This window comes from Ursus arctos, unplaced genomic scaffold, assembly GCF_023065955.2.
Source record: "Ursus arctos isolate Adak ecotype North America unplaced genomic scaffold, UrsArc2.0 scaffold_8, whole genome shotgun sequence".
Lineage (NCBI taxonomy): Eukaryota > Metazoa > Chordata > Mammalia > Carnivora > Ursidae > Ursus > Ursus arctos.
The window spans coordinates 37,509,601-37,528,314 of record NW_026623100.1 but is presented as its reverse complement, the minus strand read 5'-3'; the positions used below and the strand labels follow the sequence as shown (position 1 = coordinate 37,528,314).

The 18,714-nt window shown below is 49.5% G+C and overlaps 1 protein-coding gene across 6 annotated transcripts in view; it reads left to right on the top strand.

Moving 5' to 3' along the window:
* Positions 1–18,714, top strand: part of SFXN5 (sideroflexin 5) — a 115,063-nt gene that overhangs the window by 23,822 nt on the left and 72,527 nt on the right. For 5 of the 6 annotated variants that reach the window (XM_044392288.3, XM_026483060.3, XM_044392282.3 and 2 more), the window contains 3 exons: positions 13,298–13,324; positions 13,831–13,885; positions 15,844–15,869. In XM_044392288.3, the coding sequence (XP_044248223.2) occupies positions 13,298–13,324; positions 13,831–13,885; positions 15,844–15,869 (108 nt within the window). Of the gene's footprint in view, positions 1–10,705; positions 11,352–13,297; positions 13,325–13,830; positions 13,886–15,843; positions 15,870–18,714 lie in introns of those variants that run through there. The other variant, XM_044392286.3, reaches the window with a different exon arrangement.

Here is an 18,714-nt window from a genome sequence, read left to right as displayed (position 1 = left end):
CCCAAACGTTCAGGTTGAGGATGGGAAAGACATGGGAGGATAGTGGAGATTAGGCTAGAACACTAAATTCATTTTTTTGAAATGTATATCAGGTAGGAACTTAAACTAGAGTTAAGTGAAATGTTAATAGTTGTATTTGATTTGGAGAAAAGAGGAATACACTGTAGGGCTACTTTAATGATTAAAAGGCTAATGGTTAATATGCCAAAGTTTTTTTCTGTTTGTTTGTAAACTTTATTTCAAAATCTTCTAAAAAATTAATTTCACACTTCTTTTTCCCCAAAGTAATATGTGCACAGGGGCTCCTGGGTGGCTCAGTTGGTTAAGTGTCTGCCTTCAGCTCAGGTCATGATCCCAGGGTTCTGGGATTGAGCACCGAGTCACCTCCCTGCTCAACAGGGAGCCTGTTTCTCCCTCTCCCTCTGCCACTCCCCCTGCTTCTGCTCTCTTGCTTGCTCTCTCAAATAAATAAATAAAATCTTTAACACCCTCCCAAAACAAAGTAATATGTGCGCATAGTTCAAAAAGCCAAGTAGTACTAAAATACCTGAAGGAAAAATAGTATGCTGTCCCTATCCCTCCTTAATTCCCATTCCTTTTCTCCAGAAACAAATACTTTTAGCTATTTCTTTAGACAGAAATCTATGTCAAACTAATACGCTTATGTGTAGTCCTATTTTTCAACTAGTTATTTTGTATTCACCTGGATTCAGCTCTCTTGTTATTTACCCCCATTAAAAAACACATGCCTCTCCCCCATCCTCATCACCCTCCCAAAATAGTTATTATGGATTTGGGGGTTTATGGATATTCACTATTCACATTATTACAATGATATAAGTAGCATTTACTGTTTTTTTGTCTTCTCCCTTGTTTAATTTATGTTTTACCTAGAGTTAATGATTGCCTTAGTTTTTCACATTGGCATGGTTTTCTTTATATTGTCTCTACCTCTTATTACATCCTCTGCAGCCTTTTGATATTTTCAGTGCCTCCTTTCAATCTGAAGTCTCCTGTCTTTCAGTTCAATTTTCCCCCCTAAAATTTTCCTTTCCGGTGTCCATCTCCTCCAGCTCCAGGCATTCCCGTTGGTGTACACTTTCATTTTGGTGGAAAATAGGTGATGGAAAGCTCTTTCAGTAACTTCCTTAAAAAAAGAGTAAATGGGAAGAAAATTGTGAGTCCTTTTATGTCTGAAAATTGTAATTCTGCACTCAGTCTTTTTTTTTAAGGCTTCTTTTTTGGGGGAGGGGGTAGAGAGAGAATCTCAAGCAGGTTCCACACCCAGCACAGGGCCTGATGTGGGGCTTGATCCCACGACCCTGAGATCATGACCTGAGCAGAAATCAAGAGCCAGATGCCAACTGACTGAGCCATCCAGGTGCCCCTGCACTCAGTCTTAATTGACAGTTTGGCTGAGAAGAAAATTCTAGGTTGACAGATATTTTCTTTCAGAATTCTGAAGACATTGTTCTGTTGTCTTCTCACTGTCAGTATAGCTTTTGGAAATCTGATACATTTCATTTCTTTTTCTTTGCAAGTAACCCATTTTCCCTCTTTGGAAATGTTTAGTATGTCTCTATTTAATTTATTTCTGAAATTCCACAATGCCATCTCTTTTAAAATTCATTATTTTGGGTTCCTGGTGACACCTTTCAATCTGAAGACTCCTACTTTCAGTTCTGGCAAATTTTCTTATACTGTTTCTTTGATAATTTCTTCTTATTCTGGAACTCCTGTTATTCAAATATTCAGCATTTTAGATTGACACTTAAATTGTCTTATCTTTTTTCCCTTCTCTTCCATCACTTTGTCCTTCTGTGTGGCTTTGCAGGAAATTTCCTTGAGTTCATTTTCAACATATTGATTGAAATTTTAACTTCAACTAGTATAATTTTAATTTCCAAGGGCTCTTACATTGTTTCTTTTTAAAATTCTTCTTAATAGAATCCTTCTCCTGTTTTGTGAATATGGTAGCCATCTCATCTCTCTGCATTCTGGAAGCCAAGTAAGAGGGGGAGCCTGGAGTCCCAATATTCACTTTGTAGACTTTCATTAATTTCCCTGCTTTGAATCTCACCTACTGCCATCCTCCACTGTGCTGGTGTTCCCAAGTCTGGGATCACTTGGGTTCAGTTTCTCCAAAAGGCTGATAAACCTCTAGCATCTGGGGAATACAGGTGAGGGTGGTAAGAGTCACCTTGCTGTATGGTGAAGGCCTTGGGATCTTATTGTTTTGAGGACCGACTTTTAACCAATTCCCTGTGTTTAGCCTTATGATTAGCCCTTTTTTCCTATGGCAACTGGTCTCTCCAAGTCCTGAGCTTTGCAGTTGTTTTGAGGACAATGGACTGGTTCCTTAAACATGTACTCTGCCAGCATTTAGGGGATGGTTCCTTCCTCTCTACTGGGTCACTTACTAAAACTCTACTTATTTTCCTGGAAAAACATGTTGCTGTCCTTCCTCTGCTCTTGTCTCCTCTCTCATTCTTTTGGTAACTCTGTGAGGCACTGCCCTTGCCTTCTAACACCTTTAGGTGCAAAGCCCACGCTGAGGCCCTGGACCGCCGACATGACACACTAGTGCCTGGCTGGAGGTTCCTGGGGTCAGTGGCTTAGCCATCAGCTCTCCCCAGCCCAATTCATTTAATATGTATTTATGTATTTATGGAGCACCGGCTGGCCAGTTTTGGTGCTGGAGCCTGGGGGGGAGAACAAGGAAGAAAGTAGATGAGGATTTGCTTCACAGACCCCCAGAATCTAGGGAATGATTGTGAAAAGCCACAATACTGTGGGAAAAGAGAGGAAGGCGTAACCTGCCCAAACTGGAAGGGATTCTTGCCTGAGATTTGAGGGACGAGAAGGGGCTGGCCAGGAGAAGCGCTGGGCAGGAGCCGTGCAGGTGAGGAGGCGCTTCATGAGCAGAGAGAGCAAGCCCCTCCAGGGGCAGTCCAGGTGGCTGTGCTTGACTGCGGCCTGGCCCCTTGAAAGGAGGGCAAAGGTGTGAGCCAATGGAGCACCTTGGCCGGACGTCCTGGTGCAGGGCCCTGGGGGCTGATGGGAGATGGGGCCGTGCTGGCTAGGCAGGGTCTATCTTCAGGCATCTGTGCTGCCATTAGGAAGGACAGGCCGTGACCAAATCATCCCTGAGCACGGTACTTCCCTCTGGCATGGACACTGAGGGGCCTGGGTGGCATGACCTGACATGCCCCTCTCTAGGCCAAAGTAGTGCTCTGACCTTTGCAGTTCCTCTTGGACCTGTCAGGGGTGAGTTCAGCCCCCAGCCCTTCCTCACCCTGCGTTGGCTCCCAACCCAAGCTCCCTCTGGCTGAGGTTGGCCTCTGGGGACTCCCTCCAGCATCCAGAGTTTGGGGAATGAAGCCACATTTCTCCTCTTTACTCCCTTCAGTAGCTTGAAGTTGCCTGTCCTGTTTCCTGGACCTCTTTTGTTTTCTGTCCTGAAAGCCCCCATGTGCCTCCAGGGAGCTGGGAGGGAGGGAGGTGGTGGTGGTGGGGGGTGGATCTTGGCACTAGCCACGCTTCCCAATTCTGGCTCCTGTTGGTGATGCGTGCAGTGTCCATCTGGTGGCTGGGTGGCACAGTGCGCTAGGTGTGAGCCTGCTGCTTGGTCCCCTTACTAATCAGATCCTCCCTCCCTCCCTTTCTGGTCTTCCCGACTCTCCAGCACATCAGGGATTGCACTCTGAGGACTCAGGGATTACAGTGCTTCCCTCCCTGGGCCTCCTCTACAGAGCCACACCCCCTCTGGCCTCCACAGACAGGAACCGAGTGGGTGGGTGATGACATATAAGCCCAGGGTTTGGGGAAGCCTCAGCAGTGTGGAGTTAAGGACGGTCCCCCATTCCTGGTCCAGGCGGGCCCTGCTCACGAGTCATGTCCAGGCCCGGGGTGGCTCTTGATCTCAGTCTGGACCCCTGCCTCAGCCGCCCGGGGCTCGGTGCCCGCTCTGACGTCCTTTTGCAGTCCTGTGGATTGGAAGCCCGTGGCTGCCTCCCGATGCTTGTGGGCCTGTCCCCACATCATGGGCAGCACTGGGTAACCTGACTACCAGTTTGTTATCTGACCCGGCCTCCGGTTATGACATCTCTCCAGCGGGTATACACAAGTGGACTGCTAGTCTCCTTACACCTGATGGCCTTTGTTTGGTCTTCTGTTAGTGAGTGGCTGATATCTCCTCCAGAGACTGTTAATGTGTTAAAAGGTTGCTATGCCAGTGAAAAATTAGTCCTTCAGATAAAATAAAAATAAGTATAAATTTACCCTTTGACAAGTAGAAATTTGATGTGCTAGGAGCCCCCTTAAAGACTGTAGCTATCGGTTACACAGCGAAGCCATAGACGAGAGCAAAAGTGTAAGCCTAGGCAGCTGGACTAGATTTCTGGATACTGACTCTGCTGTGGGCACTTTATATGCCGGCGTGTTGCTGTGGTGGTTTGGTGGTTTCGTGTGCATGGAGGTGGGTGGGGTTAAAGGTGAAAGATTCCCTCATGGTAATGAGCCACCACTCACTTGGTGCTAACCAAGTGCCGGGCATTGCACTAAGTATTAGTGCGGTACACATGTTGCAGTTAATACTCACAGGAACCCTCTTTGGTAGGTGCCTGTATCAACCTCATTTTATAGGCAAGAAAACGGAGTCCCATAGCCAGGTAGACCCAAAGGCAGAGGCAGAAAGCTTGGCATTTGTGAAGGTCCGTAGCCCAGTTACACCTGTGAGGTTCACACGGTTAGCGCAGGCCCGGGCACCTGCAGAGCCTCCCGTATGTAGTAGGTTCTCTGGGCGGTGGGCCCGAGGGGAGATGAGCACAGCCTGTTCCTGCCCTCCCACAGCCAGCTCCCAGCGCAGGCGAGGTGACCACACAGAGGCGGGCGCTAGGGGCCAGGCTGGAGGCTAGGCCGTGTGAAGTTCATGCCGGGGAGGCAGAGGTCCAGCAGGGAGAGACTCTTGAGAATGCAGGGGTGAGGAAGGCCTCACGGAGGTGTTGGTGTCGCGTGGAGACAGAGACCCGCCGTGGTGAACAGCGCAGAGGGAGAAGTGCAGTGGAGAGAGAGACAGATGGGGTCAGGGGAGGGAGAGGAGAAGGGAGGAAAGATGGGACCAGAGAGAGGAAGCTGGAGAGGCAGTTGGGAAGTTACAGATTGCGAAAGTGTTTGAGACCCTGGGAGAGATGTTCAGTGTGCTGTATGGGGCAAGGGGAAGCTACGGGAAGCTCTTGAGCAAGGGAGTAGCCTGAATGTGTCCTGGGGTAGCATCAGTCTGAGGGCCAGGTGGTTGGGGGAGGGTGTGTGCTGTTAGGGAACCCAGCTTGGAAGCTACTGGAGTGGGAGGGAGGGAGGCGAGCAGGTCTCTGGGAGCCCCTGTAGGCTTCTGAGTGCAGTCCTTGGCCATCCTTCCACATTCCCCAGGAGCCAGGGACCAGCCCACCTTATTAAATGCCTGCTCTGCACCCAGCATAACCTGTTGGTCACCCAGGGGCCCCACGAAGGGTGGATTCTGCCAGCGACCTGCCAGGGAGGAAGGGCAGCTGGTGTCAGAGATCCTGCAAGTCTCCTCCTCTGGCAGAGCGGAAATGGGGTCAGCTGTGTTTGGGCTTTGCTGAAAATAGCAGAGAAAATACTAGGGAGGTAAAAATACTTGCACTCAAATCCTCTCTGGGCGTCAGCGGGTTTGTCAGACGCTGGCTGAAGGGAAGGCTTGGCCGACACCTCCCCTTCCCTGCCCTGACCCCTTGCCTCAGGCTTCTGGGATCCTGGGCAGGAGCCCATCCGTCTGCGCTAGCCGCAGTCTGGCCCTTACCGTTAGCGGGGCACCGGCCAGGAGGCGGTGGTTGCTGAAGCGTGTGTAGGGTGTGCTGAGTGTTACACCCGGTGCTGCGGAAGGGTGTCTGGGCTGGGGCACTGCGGGGCCTCTGGGGGGTCTCCCTATTCTACCTGGGCCCCTCTGTGCATTTCCAGTACAGCACCCAGAGTCACTGTGAACACATGCATTAGTTTATTTGCTCCTTGGTGCCAGAGTTTCTCAGCCTTGGTGCTATCGGCATCTGGAGCCAGATAATTCTTTGTTGTAGGGGCTGTTCTGTGCACTAGGAAGGTTAGCCCCATCCATGGCTTCTACCAACTAGATGCCGGTAGCCACCCTCTCCCAAGTCAGGACAACCACACATGGCCAAATGTCCCCTGGGTGCAAAATCACCCTTCTGTAAGGACCACTGCTCCAGAAACTGTGTAGTGTCCCTGCTTTCCACTCAGAGTAAAAGCCACAGTCCTTAGAAGGGCCGGCAAAGCCCACATTCCTCTGTGATCTTGTCTCCTACTGCTCTCCCCTTATTCAGTCCACGCCAGTCACACTGGCCTCCTGTGCTATCCCTCAAACATGCTGGGCAAGTCCACTTCTGCCTCAGGGCCTTTGCACTGGCTGTTCTGGCTGCCAGAACAACCTCCTACCAGATACCTGCATGATTCACTCCCTCCTTCAAGTATTTCTTCCAGTGTTACCTGAATGAAAACTACCCTGGCCACCTTCACCACTGCTGTACCCTCCTCCCCACTGCCATCACACACATACCCCAGCCTTACTTACCCTGTTCCACTTTCCCATGTTTCCTGAAGCACCCACCCTTCTAACATATCAAAGAATTTACTTATTATTTTTATTATTTTTAGTTTATTGTCTGTTGCCACTAGATTATAAGCTCCATGAAAGCAGAGATTCTTGGTCTTTGTTTGTCTGTTGATGTGTTCTCAGTGCCTGCAGTAGTGCCCAGCACACAGTAGGTGCTCAGGAAATATTTGTTGACTAAGTGAATTTTCTTTAATCTTCACAATAACCTTGAAAGTTAAGTATTCATATCCCCACATTACAAATGAGGAAGTGGAGGTGCAAAAAGATGAAGGAAATTGCCTCAAATCACATGGCCGGCAAGTGGGGGACCTGGAATTCCATCCAGGGCTTGACTCCAAGGTCTGTCCTCTTAGAGAAGCTGCGTGTATATAGGAGAAATGACGGCTGCTGAACTAGGGGGGAATGTTCTTTCTCTCTCTAGGATTGGGGGGGGTGCCTTCACCCCACATAGACTTGCCTATGTACGTATTACCTGAGAGTAACCATGGCAACGAAATGAATGGGAAAGAGTAATGGGATTGGCCCAAATGATAAATTAGGAAGTTTTTTTGTTTGTTTGTTTTAGGGAGGCATCCTTTGCTTTACAGAAGGATCCCCTTCGGGCTCTGTTTAATTACCTTCTGGAGGGTGTTTTAAATAGGCTCTGTCTCTGCTGCCTTTAGAGGTTTGGAGAAGCAGCTTGGAAGGAGGCAGAGGGGAAGGGGAGTGAGCCAGACTGGGGGCGGTTGCTCCTCCATCTGGGGTCTGGGTGCTGGGGGTATGCCCTTCTCCGCCCCTGGAAGGTGGGGCTTTTCCTTCGACATCCTGCTGGGCGCCCACCCTCTGCCCCTCCCCTGGCCTCTACACTGGGCTTCCAATAGGTTCAGATGGCAGCTCTGCTGAGACACTGGCCATTTGTGAAAGCAGCCAACTTCTGCATTGTTCCAGCAAACTCTCACCCAGACCGCTTCGCCCGCCCCTGCTCTGTCCTCATTGCCCAAGCTGAGAAACCAAGCAAGGTCCAAAGTCTCACGTCCACCCTGGTTTGTTGCTGCAGTGAGTAAGGTCCAAAGGATTGGGGCCACACATTTTTATGGTCCAGCACAAGTACAGAGTGCATGGGCTGAGCCCAGAGCAGACACGCCGTGTCGAGGAATTTGCAGATTAAAGGTTGAGGAATTTGCAGGTTAAAGTGCAGCTGCTTCCCAGGCTGAAGAGATGCCAGGACTCCCTATCCTAGATTCTCAGTGTGGCTGGACTGTCCACTGCCCCTCTTTGCCTCCTGTCAAATGCCTTACAGCCCAGGATGACCCTCGCCTGTAACCTGCGTGCAGCACTGGCTTGTGAGCCTTCAAGCTAGCAACCAGCTCTTGGCTTGTGGTTCTGCTGCCGTTCCTGCCTCTAGCATGTGACTCATGGGACCAGGGGGTCCCAGAGAAAAGCCCAGACCCAAGGCGTCAGACCCAAGTCCTTGTCCTGTTCTCTCTACGGGCTGGGTCCAGCGTCATCACACAGCAAGGGGCCCTTCCTGCTCTTTCTCCTGCCTGATCAATTAAAAAAAAAAAAACTAAGTCCAGGGTGTGCAATGGCTTGCGTGGGAGACCGTGAACGTTAGTGGCTGAGCCAAAACCAAAATCCATGACCCTGACCGTTGTTGCTGCCGCCTGGAGATGGACGAGCCCAAACAAGATCAGGTCAGGACTAGGAATATTAGTTTAAAATGGAGATGTCCCTCCTGTCTCACCTGCCTGCTGAGGTGGGAGCATTGCTGCACGTCACAAACACGATTTTAGCTTTCATTCCTTCTTCTGTCTCTGGAAAGGCCTCCCTGATATCATGGGAGGTGGTTTCCTATAATCCCCAAGTGGGTTATCTTAGTCAGGGTTATACTAACTGATGTAACAAAAAGATGTCAAAATGTATGAGCTCAAGTGAGGTAGAAGTTTCTTTCTCTCCCATCCAACCATTCAAGTTCCCGGTGGGCAGATGGCTCAGCTCCACAGGATCACTCAGGGACCCAGCCTCCTTCCACCCTGTTCCTCCCCCACCTCCCTGGGCTGTCTTCTCTGCACGGCCCAGGCTGGGCTGCAGCCACACACTTGCTCCGGCTCACGGGAAGGGGACAAAAAGCACGGTTGGGGGTGGCGGGTGCTGCCAGGGAGAGGCCCTTCTCACGTCCCCTCAGGCGCCGCTGGGGGACTCAGTCACATGGATGAGCCTCACTGCAGAGGAGGCCCGGAAATACAGCGCGGCAGGTCGGCCACCTGCCCACCACTGTTCTATTCTTTTGGAAGGAGGGGACATAGGTTTTGTTGGACACTTAACAGTCTGTGCCATAGAGGTCGATAAAGACTTTAGAAGTTGTGCACCCTATTTCTGTTTTTCTAGTGGTTACTCTTAATTTTTTACAATTATTTTGAATGGGGAACATATGAACAATCTGCAGACTTCTAAAGCTATAAAACGAGTAGAGGATAAAAAACAAGTTTCCCCAATTGCTCCCTTCCTCTCCCTAGAGTAACCTTTAGTTTCTTCTGTATCCTGCCAGAGACCTCTGCATACATTTATCCTTTTTCTTTACGTGATGATGATGTGATAATAAGTTCAGGGAAATTCACTGGGGCACGGTCATAATAGTAAAAGGTGGGGCAGTCACAAAAGGACAAATGCCGTATGATTCCTCTTATATGAAATAGCCAGAGTGATCAGATTCACAGAAACAGAGAGGAGGGTGGTGGGTGTCAGGAGCTGGGGGCGGGAGGAATAAGGCGTTGGGACTTATTGGGTACGGAGTTTCAGAGGGGGACTGGGACAGCATTCTGGAGGTGGATGATGGATGGCAGAACAGCAGTGTGAATGTACTCAATGCCACTGAGCTGCCACTTAAAAATGGTTAAAATGGTAAATGTTCGGTTACGTATACTTTTCCACAAGAAAAAAAAAAAGACGGAAAAGAGCCTCAAAGGCTACTCATAGGGTACAGTTTACGATATAGTCATCCAAGGTTTCTGTTAGGAAGCAGAGGGCTGCTCTCTGCACACCGATATGGAAAGATCTCTACAACATACAGACGCTTCAAGGGACACAACGGCGCGCGCCAGTGGGCTGACATCTAGAGACGGGTGCAGGTGGCAGGCAAGAGTGGGGATTCTGGAACCAGACTGCTGGCGTGCAGATCCCAGGGCTGCTGTGGGGCTTTGGGCAAGTCGCGTACGTTGCGTGTGCCTCAGTCTCCACATCTGTGAAGTGGGGGATAGACTAGTCCCTGCCTCCTGGGGTTGTTGAGGAGATCAGGTAAGTCAGTGTGTACGAAGCCCTCAGAAGGACGTGGGACACATCACGCTAGTTCGCTAGACGTGAAGGAATGAGCGAGGACGAATGAATCCGAGTCAGAGGTCATGAGCCGTCCTTCTGGCTCTGCCCGAAACCTTGGAGGTGACTCTGAGCTTCGGTTTGCTCGCCTGGCCTACACAGCAGCCTTCTGAGCGTGCGAATCGGATAATTGACGGGAGGGAGGGTGCTCAGCCAAAGGGAGGGTCATGGAATTGGCGCGTGAGGCTGTGTGTCCACCTCGTCTCTGTGGCACCGGCCTGCCCGGGGCCGTGGGTGTGGTGGTGCCGTTGCAGGGTGGGGAACACGTCTGTAGCTCTGGCCTTGCCTGCTGACACCCCTGCCGAACTCCTGCCTTTGCCTGTGAGCAGCATCCCCTGCCCCTCCCACCCCTGCTCCTGGGTAGGGGTGAGGGAGGCCGCCCTTGACCCTGTGGGGCTTGGACGTGCCCATGGGTTGCCAGCAGTGTGCTGCTCAGCTGGACTTGGGCAGGAGGGGAGCAGTGGGTACTGGCGAGGGGCGTTAGCCCCCGGGCTGCAAGGAGGAGTTTCTGGAATCCCAGGATGATGTCAGCTAACTCTCTTCCTTCTCTCGTGCCTCAGGCCTTGGCAGTCACTCCGGCCAGACTGGACATCAGTCTGCTCCAGAGGCCCCTGGAGAGGAAGGAGAACATGAGCCTGGAGGCCAGGAGGCCTGGGGGCCCATCTCCATCCTGCCACCAGCCCCTAGGGCCCTGCTGAGTCACTTAGTCTCTCTGAGATGAGTTTGCTTCTCTGAAAATAATCTGTCCACCTCACAGGCGTGTTGTAGGAATAAGACAGTAGAGATGAAGTTGCTTTGAAAAATAATTTTAAGTCCGTTAAAAAAATATTGCTCATTTGAATGACCTCTCTGTTTCAGGCATTCATGGACACGTTCTACGGGCCGAGTGTCTTAGATACACACATCTCATTTCAACCTCTGTGTTAGTCAGGGGGAGCCAAGCACTGCAACAAACAACCCCAGATTTCAGGAACTTACATACTAAGGTCTGTTTCTCTCTCCTGTCAGAGTCCAGTGCTGTTCAGAGCCTGGGCACATGCCATCATCCAGGGCCTGGGCTCCCTCACCTCATGGCTTTGCTGCCCCACCAACCTCCACTGGAGCGTCTGCGGGAGGCTGTGGGGCCAGGCCTGGAGGTGGCAATGTCACCTCCACCCCCATAGCCAGCACCCCTTCGTGTGAGCCTACCTGACTGTGAGGGAGACTGGGAACACGGGCTTCGCTGTGTGCCCAAAGGGAAATGCAGACTGTCGGGGAGCACCCAGCATGCCTCTGCCCTACTCTTACAACCATCCGTTTTACTGATGGAGGAACTGAGGCACACAGGCAAAGTACTTTGCCCAGTGCCACACATCCAGTAAGTGATTTGAACACAGGCCTGCCTGGTTCAAATACCTGTTCTTTACACTGTCCTTTGATGTCTTAGACCAGTGTTTTCCATAAAGGCTGTTCATCAGAATCATGGGGAATTCCTTCCTTCCTTCCTTCCTTCCTTCCTTCCTTCCTTCCTTCCTTCCTTCCTTCCTTCCTTCCCCTTTCTTTTTCTTTCTTTCTTTCTTTCTTTCTTTCTTTCTTTCTTTCTTTCTTTCTTTCTTTCTCTCTCTCTCTCTCTCTCTTTCTTTCTTTCTTTCTTTCTCTTTCTGAATTGTATGAAGAGATCTTGCATGTTTTTTTTTTAAATAAAATTTTAATTTTAGAATAGCCTTTGATTTTCTGTATGCCCAGCACTGTGGGAGATGCTGGGGGGACAGCCTTGGAACACAGGCTCCTGCCTCCAAGGAGCTGGACCTAGAAATGGGAGATTCTGATCCTGGGTGGGAAATACGGGGTGTCAGGAGTCTGTGCACAGGGCCTGGGGTCGCACCGAAGATGGTGCTGGGATTGGAGGTGCTCTGAGTAAAGGCACTTTCTGAGCAAAGGGGGGTCAGCCTTTTATCACTTTGTTTTACCTCTTTGCTGTTATACTCAGACTTACCTTCTTTGGCCAACAGCGATTCTGTATTTGGTTTTTCTCTCTTCATTTCCCTGTTTCCATAATTATTATTTTTAAAAAATTGACCACTTCTAATCTTCGTAGGTCTGCAATCACAAACAATCAAATATATTTGAAATGTATCTAAAATAAGGGTAATTAGGCTGTGAATTAAGGGTTGAGGGACTCTGGCGTGAGTCAATGCATAAACGTGAATACATCGATCTTACGCTTCTGTTTCTGCTACCCGGTGGCTTTCTGCAGCTTCGTTTATATTCCACAGACGGCACTGCCGCATACCTGAAGTGTAACGGACCCGTTCTGTTGTAACACTAACATCAACTGCTGGCCACCTCCTCCCTCTCATACCTTCTTGCTCCTTTAAAGATACACTGCCTTGCTTTGCCCACATGTAAATTTTATTTCCTATGTTTTCTTGATTCTGAAAGATTTATCTTCTCACATTTTAAGTCTCTCAAATGGGATGAGTCTTTTAACGGGTGGAGGTCTTGGGATTATGTTACAGTTTCCCTTCTCAGTGGCACATGATAGTGTATCTTAGGATCGAGGATATCTTAAATGAGATACAGTGTGTATATCATTTGAAGGAATTGGCAATGGTTCTGTCTGTCCAGCCTGTCTCCCACGCTGTGCTGTAGAGACAACCTCACCGCTCATTGGCAAGCAACTTTCTTCTCCTTGCAACCTTCTTATAACAACTCCAACAATAGGGGTACTAACACCCATAGCAGTCAGCAGCGGTAAAGCACCTACTGAGTGCCCGGCACTACTCCAGGCACCTTTCCCATACCTCTTCCACGATGGTGGAGGCACAGCTATTATTCGCATTTGACGGATGTGGAAATGGAGGCTCAGAGGAAGGAGGGGCAAAGCCGGGAATCCAGGCAGTCTGTCCAGCTTTGAAAAATCCATGCTATGCCGCCTCTAGTGATTCTGGGAGACAACTGAAGTGTCTTCATTGAGATCAGGGCTTCATACCTGGCCGTACCTTAGAATCAACTAGAAAACTGCTGGAAGAATTTCTCAAGTAATTTGACAGTGCAGCCAGAGTAGAGAACCCTTGGTTTAGATGATCTGCGTGAGGTCCCCTGGCTCTGCTGTCCTGGGATCCCTGATGCCACAGCCCCAGGGAAGCTGCCAGGCCTGGGGGCGCCAGGACAGCCTGAGCCTCTTAATGCCCTTCAGAGCTGGATCTCTTGGTTTAAAAAAATGTGGCTTATGAGACCTCAAATTGATATGTGCTTTTAATTTTTCTCCTTTATTTTGTTTTTCTTCTTTTTTTTCTCTCTCCCATCCTTCCTTCCTTGCAGCTCTGGAGTGCACAGAAAATCAAGCAGGTAATTCAGTTTTGGATTCATTTCCTTCCCTTGCCCTGCCCTGTCCTGGGGATTCATGGCCATGCTGTTCAGCCTTTCCCCTCCCATTAGCCCCCAGCTTCCAGACCACCTGCCTTGCCCTTCCTTCTTCCCCAACACCCAGGGCCTGAGTTTCTGACTGCCAGAGCTCAGGCCCCTTGCCTTTCCCTGGGCCCCTGAGCTCCTTCCTTTTGAGGTCCTTCTACGAAATCCTTCTTACGTGCTTAGTAAATACCAGGCAGGGGGACAGAGGACCTGCAAGGTAGACGCGATCCCACTCTCCTGCATTCAGCTTTGAGTGTGAGTCAGGAAAAGCCCTGCTGGTGGCCCACGTTTTGGTTTTCTCTTGCTTTGAACGGTGGGAAAGGACTGATAGGGCAGTCCTTCTGCGGGGAGCTCCCCTTTCCCTCCTTCCTCCCTCTCCTGTCCCCCTGTCCACTCCCCCCCTCCCCACAGTCACCCTGTGCTCTGTTCCCTGCTCTTGCCAGGCTATTCTACACCCAGATACCAATGAGAAGATCTTCATGCCTTTTAGAATGTCAGGTAAGCCCCTGGGACCCTTCTGATCCTGCCCAGCTTTGGGTGCTGACTACGGTCCCAGCTCCGGGAGCATCCCACGGCAGCGAGCCGAGAAGGGCCAGAACCTGTGACACATGTGGCCACATTTGCACCTGCATGGTCACCTTGGCTCAACCTTACAGACCTCTGGCCAGGTCTCAGAATCACCAAGTGGGCTTTAAAAAAAGGCGCCTGTCTGCTGTTTCTGCCTGAGCAGTGGGGGTGGAGCGGAGGCTTCCACGGGGGAATCTGGCGCCCCCGCCCCCGATATACACTGCTCACTTAGTGGCAGTCTCAGGGTGACACCGTATTCCGGATTTGGGCAAGCCCTGCCTTCTGTGAGCCACTCCTCCCTCACCGACCTGTGCACGCTGTGCTTTCCTTCCGAACCAAGCTCCCTTAAAGGCACTTAGTCCCCAGGCGCCCCCGGACTCCAGAATGCAGGCGCTGTATTTGCTCGAGTGCCCACACATGGAAGGTGGATCCCCGTTCTGTGCAGACCAGTGGCAGAGGGGGTGGGGTGGGAGAGTGGCCAGAACATCCCTGCCCCCGGGAAGTCCCTGCCCCCAGGAAGTCCCTGCCCCGCGGTCACTAGAGGGAGAGTTCTGCATGCGCGAGCTGAGTAGCCTAGAAAGCTTGTGTATGCACCGTGCCCAGGGCTAGCGTGTCTGTCCTGCCTGTAGCTCTGAGAGGCCACAGGCCTCATCCAGAGTCACACAGCACAGGTCAGACTCACACCAGAGTGCTGGTGTCTACTCCATGCCATTTCTCCCTGCACTGGGCCACTCTTGGAGGGCTGGGTGGAGGGCTGCTGACTGCTGCCTTGGAAAGTCCTCAGGGGAACTGGAGAAAGGGTCTCTGTCGAGGGCTCTTCTCAGCTGGGTCAGTCAGGATCCCCAGCCCCCGAGAGCCTGACCTCATGTGGGTGAGAGAACAAATAGCGACGTGACATCATTGTGTCCACTGAGGCAGTGAGCGCCCAGTGATCCCCCTTGCTCGGCTGTGAGGAGCTGCCAGGCAGCAAAGGCTCGAGCATCTTGTAGCCATGACTGTAGGTGCTTCCGGTCCCTGCACAGGGCCATCGCAGGCTCTGTCCTGGCGCCCGGATTCTGTTGTCATTCTCCAGTCAAACCTTGGATCTGTCTCCAGAGGAATGTGGGCATAGAGTGACAGCTCATGTGCACGCACAGTTACACACACTCAGGATGTGAACGTTTACCGTAGAGAACTCAGATGAGCGTGGTCGTCTGCTCTCGCGCCTCCAGCTGACTGACTGCCATAAGTCAGAGGTCAGGGACACAAGGCTGCCCGCTGACGGCAGGGTGGGGGCCGTGGAGGGAGCCTCCCACAGTCCCGGGGCGGTGAGCACTGAGGGAATGGTGTGCTCCCCTGCCCTACTGAGGATGTCTAGCCAGGGTACGAGAAAGTTACAGACTACCTCTGGCACGTAGAGGTACACATCTCAAGTGTGTGGGGAGTGCCCTTTCCAGAATCGGTCATGAAGGCAGGGAAGCAAAGATGTGTGCTAGAAAGGCAAGGTGAGAGGAGGAGGACATTCCAGGGGCTGTGAAGACAGCGTGGGTTGTGTAGTGAGTGTTGGCCGGGGACGGCCGGGGACGGTGTACCTCATGGAGGAACACTGAGTGTAGCGTGGTGGCCCCCCCAGCAGTGGGCAGCCCTGCCCTCAGCAATGGGCTCTGAGGTTTGGAGGGGAGTAAGAATTGTCTGGCTAAAGGGGGACAGAGAGAGGGCGGTGGAGGGACGCAGAGGAGCCCTCTATCCTGGGGAGGGCTGAGCCAGGAAAAGGTCTGGGGGCTGGAGGTGCCTCGTCGGGGCCATTGACAAGACCAAACCCAGAACTCTCTTCTGGTGTCTCTGTCGAGAGGTGGATGGGGTGGAGTGGGGTGGGACCGGAAGACCTGACCCTCTTCTCTCCCCCTCAGGTTACATTCCTTTTGGAACGCCAATTGTAAGTATGACCTTCAAAGGGTTTTCTTTTCTAAAACATTTTTTAATGCATTACTTTACATCATTGCTCATAAATATTTGAGCTGTTGATTTAGCATACATTCCTGGAGGGGAATTATCAGATAAAGTGGCATGTAAGTCTTTTTAATTCTCTTTGACGCGTATTGTCAAATTTCTTTCCATAAAGGCGTGCGTGCCGATATGCACTCAACACAGAGCCTCGAAGTGCCTTTCTCCCTGCACGCTCCCATCCCGAGTATCGTCACTAGGACGTGCTAGTTACAGGAAGTTTCCCCCAAAGCTTAGGAAGTCAGAAAATAAGCACGCCTTCTAAAACCTAAAGTTTAAAGTGAGAAAGGATTCAGTATTCTTTTTGCTTAGTTTTCGAATCAGGGTTAAGTTTGCTCTTTTTAAAAAAATGTATGTATTAGAGTGAAACTAATGTACAGAAAGTTGCACTCATCCTAAATGTAGCGTGGTAAGTTTTCACAAAGCAAGCACGTGCAAGTAGCGCTCACTTAAGTAGATTTCAAGCATTAGCGGCATCTCAGGAACCTCTCCTGCACCCCTCTTTCCCACAGGGAATCACTTTTCTGACTTCCTTCACTGTGTTCCATGGCCAATCCTGAATTTTTTATAAATGGAATCATCAGGATGTACCTGTTTTGGTCTGGCTTCTGGAGACTCATCCATATTGTTGCATGGGGTATTAATTCGTTCTTTTCTCGTTGCTGACTGCATCATATCCCCATTGTTATAACTATATCAAAAGGTATTTATCCATCCTGCTTTTGGTGAATATTTGGAGTTCACAACAAACAGTGCGGCTTAGAACATGATTGTACAAGTCTTTTAGAAAATGTTTCCCCTCATTTCTTCTGGATGATACCACAAGGTTAAAGAGAGAACAATGAAAGGCAGTGCGTGATCCTAGAACTGGGGTCAGGCCGGGGGGGGGTGTGTGTGTGTGAAACGGTATGTGGTCTCTTGTAAAGTGAAACATAGACTTCCACCCAGTGGGAGCCTTCAACCATGCTTTTAGGCATTTACTTCAAGAGAAATGAATACATGTGTCCACACGAGATCTCTACATAAATGTTTATAGTCACTTTCTTCATATTAGCATAAAACCGAAAACAAGAAAAGAATGACCAACAGAGACTAAAACCATGAGTGAAAAACTGATTGAGAACAGAGTCATTTCCTAGGCTCCAAGTTTCCTATATATTTCGTAGATGTCATTCCTTCTGTATTTATTTGGGGGCCCCCTCCTGTAAATAAGAGCTTTTCCCTCCTCTGCCTCCCCCTTTAATGTTTCTAAACTGGTCAGTGGTCAGTGCATTCTGCAGTGTATTCAGTTGGTAACAATTCACTTCTGTTATTATTCACTTTGATACACAGCTTGTGCCAAATGTGACGAGTGGTATCCCTTTAAAGCAGCTTCTCTGTCCATCTGACGTGTCCTCCTTATCCTTTGAGAACGTCGATGCTTTTGGCACAATATGTGGCTATTCCGGACTCCTCTTGTAGCTTCTGTGCCCCAGTCCTGGAATCATGCATTTCTCCAGAGAGCTCTTATTCCGTTCAGAGGGGAATGGCATTTGGACACCAAGATCTGAACGCGAGGTGTGCTCACTGTTGCCAGAGCGTCGTTGTTTCTAGGCCCTCTTAGCATTCCGAGCTAGGAAATACAACTTCAGAGTGATGAGTTCATGCCAGTAATTCCAATCCAGCATCTTAGAGGTCTTGCCCTCCTCCCATTCCGTAGTTCTCTCTCCCTTCTGCCTGAATGAGAATCCAGCAACCATATCCGTACTCGCTTGCCGGATCTTACACACGAATGAAAGAATTTTGGAATTGCCACACCAACCCTACTCCCCAAAAGTGTACTAAGTGAAACTCAAGACTTCTTTGAAGTTCTTTCCGTTCTTAGAATATATCCTACTGAGAGTATATAGTCGGAGACTTGTGTTCAAAAGTTGTTTGAATTAACGGGTTTCTTCTGTGTGGTTGTGATTTTTTTGATATGCAGTGAGGTTTACTTGTCGTCGTTGGCATTCAGTTTTAGTGGCTTCCCTGTTCTTATTGATTTCTTTTTGGAAACATGTAAAATATTAACATCGTTCAAAAGTCAAAGCTATACAAGAAAGGCATGATAAAATTTCCATTCCCTTCCTTATCCCTTCTCTCTCCTGCCCACCCATCCTCTGTAGGTAAACAATTTCATCCTTCCTATTTCTTTTTGTAAAAATAAGCAGATACAAACATATTTCCCCTTCCTTTTATACAAAAGGTTGCATTCTATGTATACTCTTTGCACAATGTTTTTTCCACTTAATGACATATTCTGGAAATCACGACCCATCAGTTTATAGAGGTCTTCCTCATTCTTTTTTTTAAATAGCTATATGGTAGTCTACTATGTGGAAGTACCATAATTAATTCAGCTAATTTTTTGCATGTGGACATTTAGACTATCTCCACTGTATTGCTATTATGAATAATGCCGGAATGGGTAATCCTGTGCATGTGGTTTTAATACTGTTAGAGATATATCTTGAGGGTAAATTTCTAATTTCTGTGAGAGGACTAATTAAATAGACGTTTCTGGAAACACTGAGCAGGAAAAAAGAAGATGCAAATAAACATATTAGCAATAAAAAGTACAATAACTATCGATAGAATAGAAATTTAAAAGATCGGAATCCACTGAACGATCTGGGGTAATTAATTTGGAGACCTGGAAGAACAAGACACATCTCTGAGAAAGTATAGCTTCCCAGAGATCACCAAGAGGAAATAGAGAATTTGAATAGACTATGAATAGAGAGAAATTAAATCAGGTG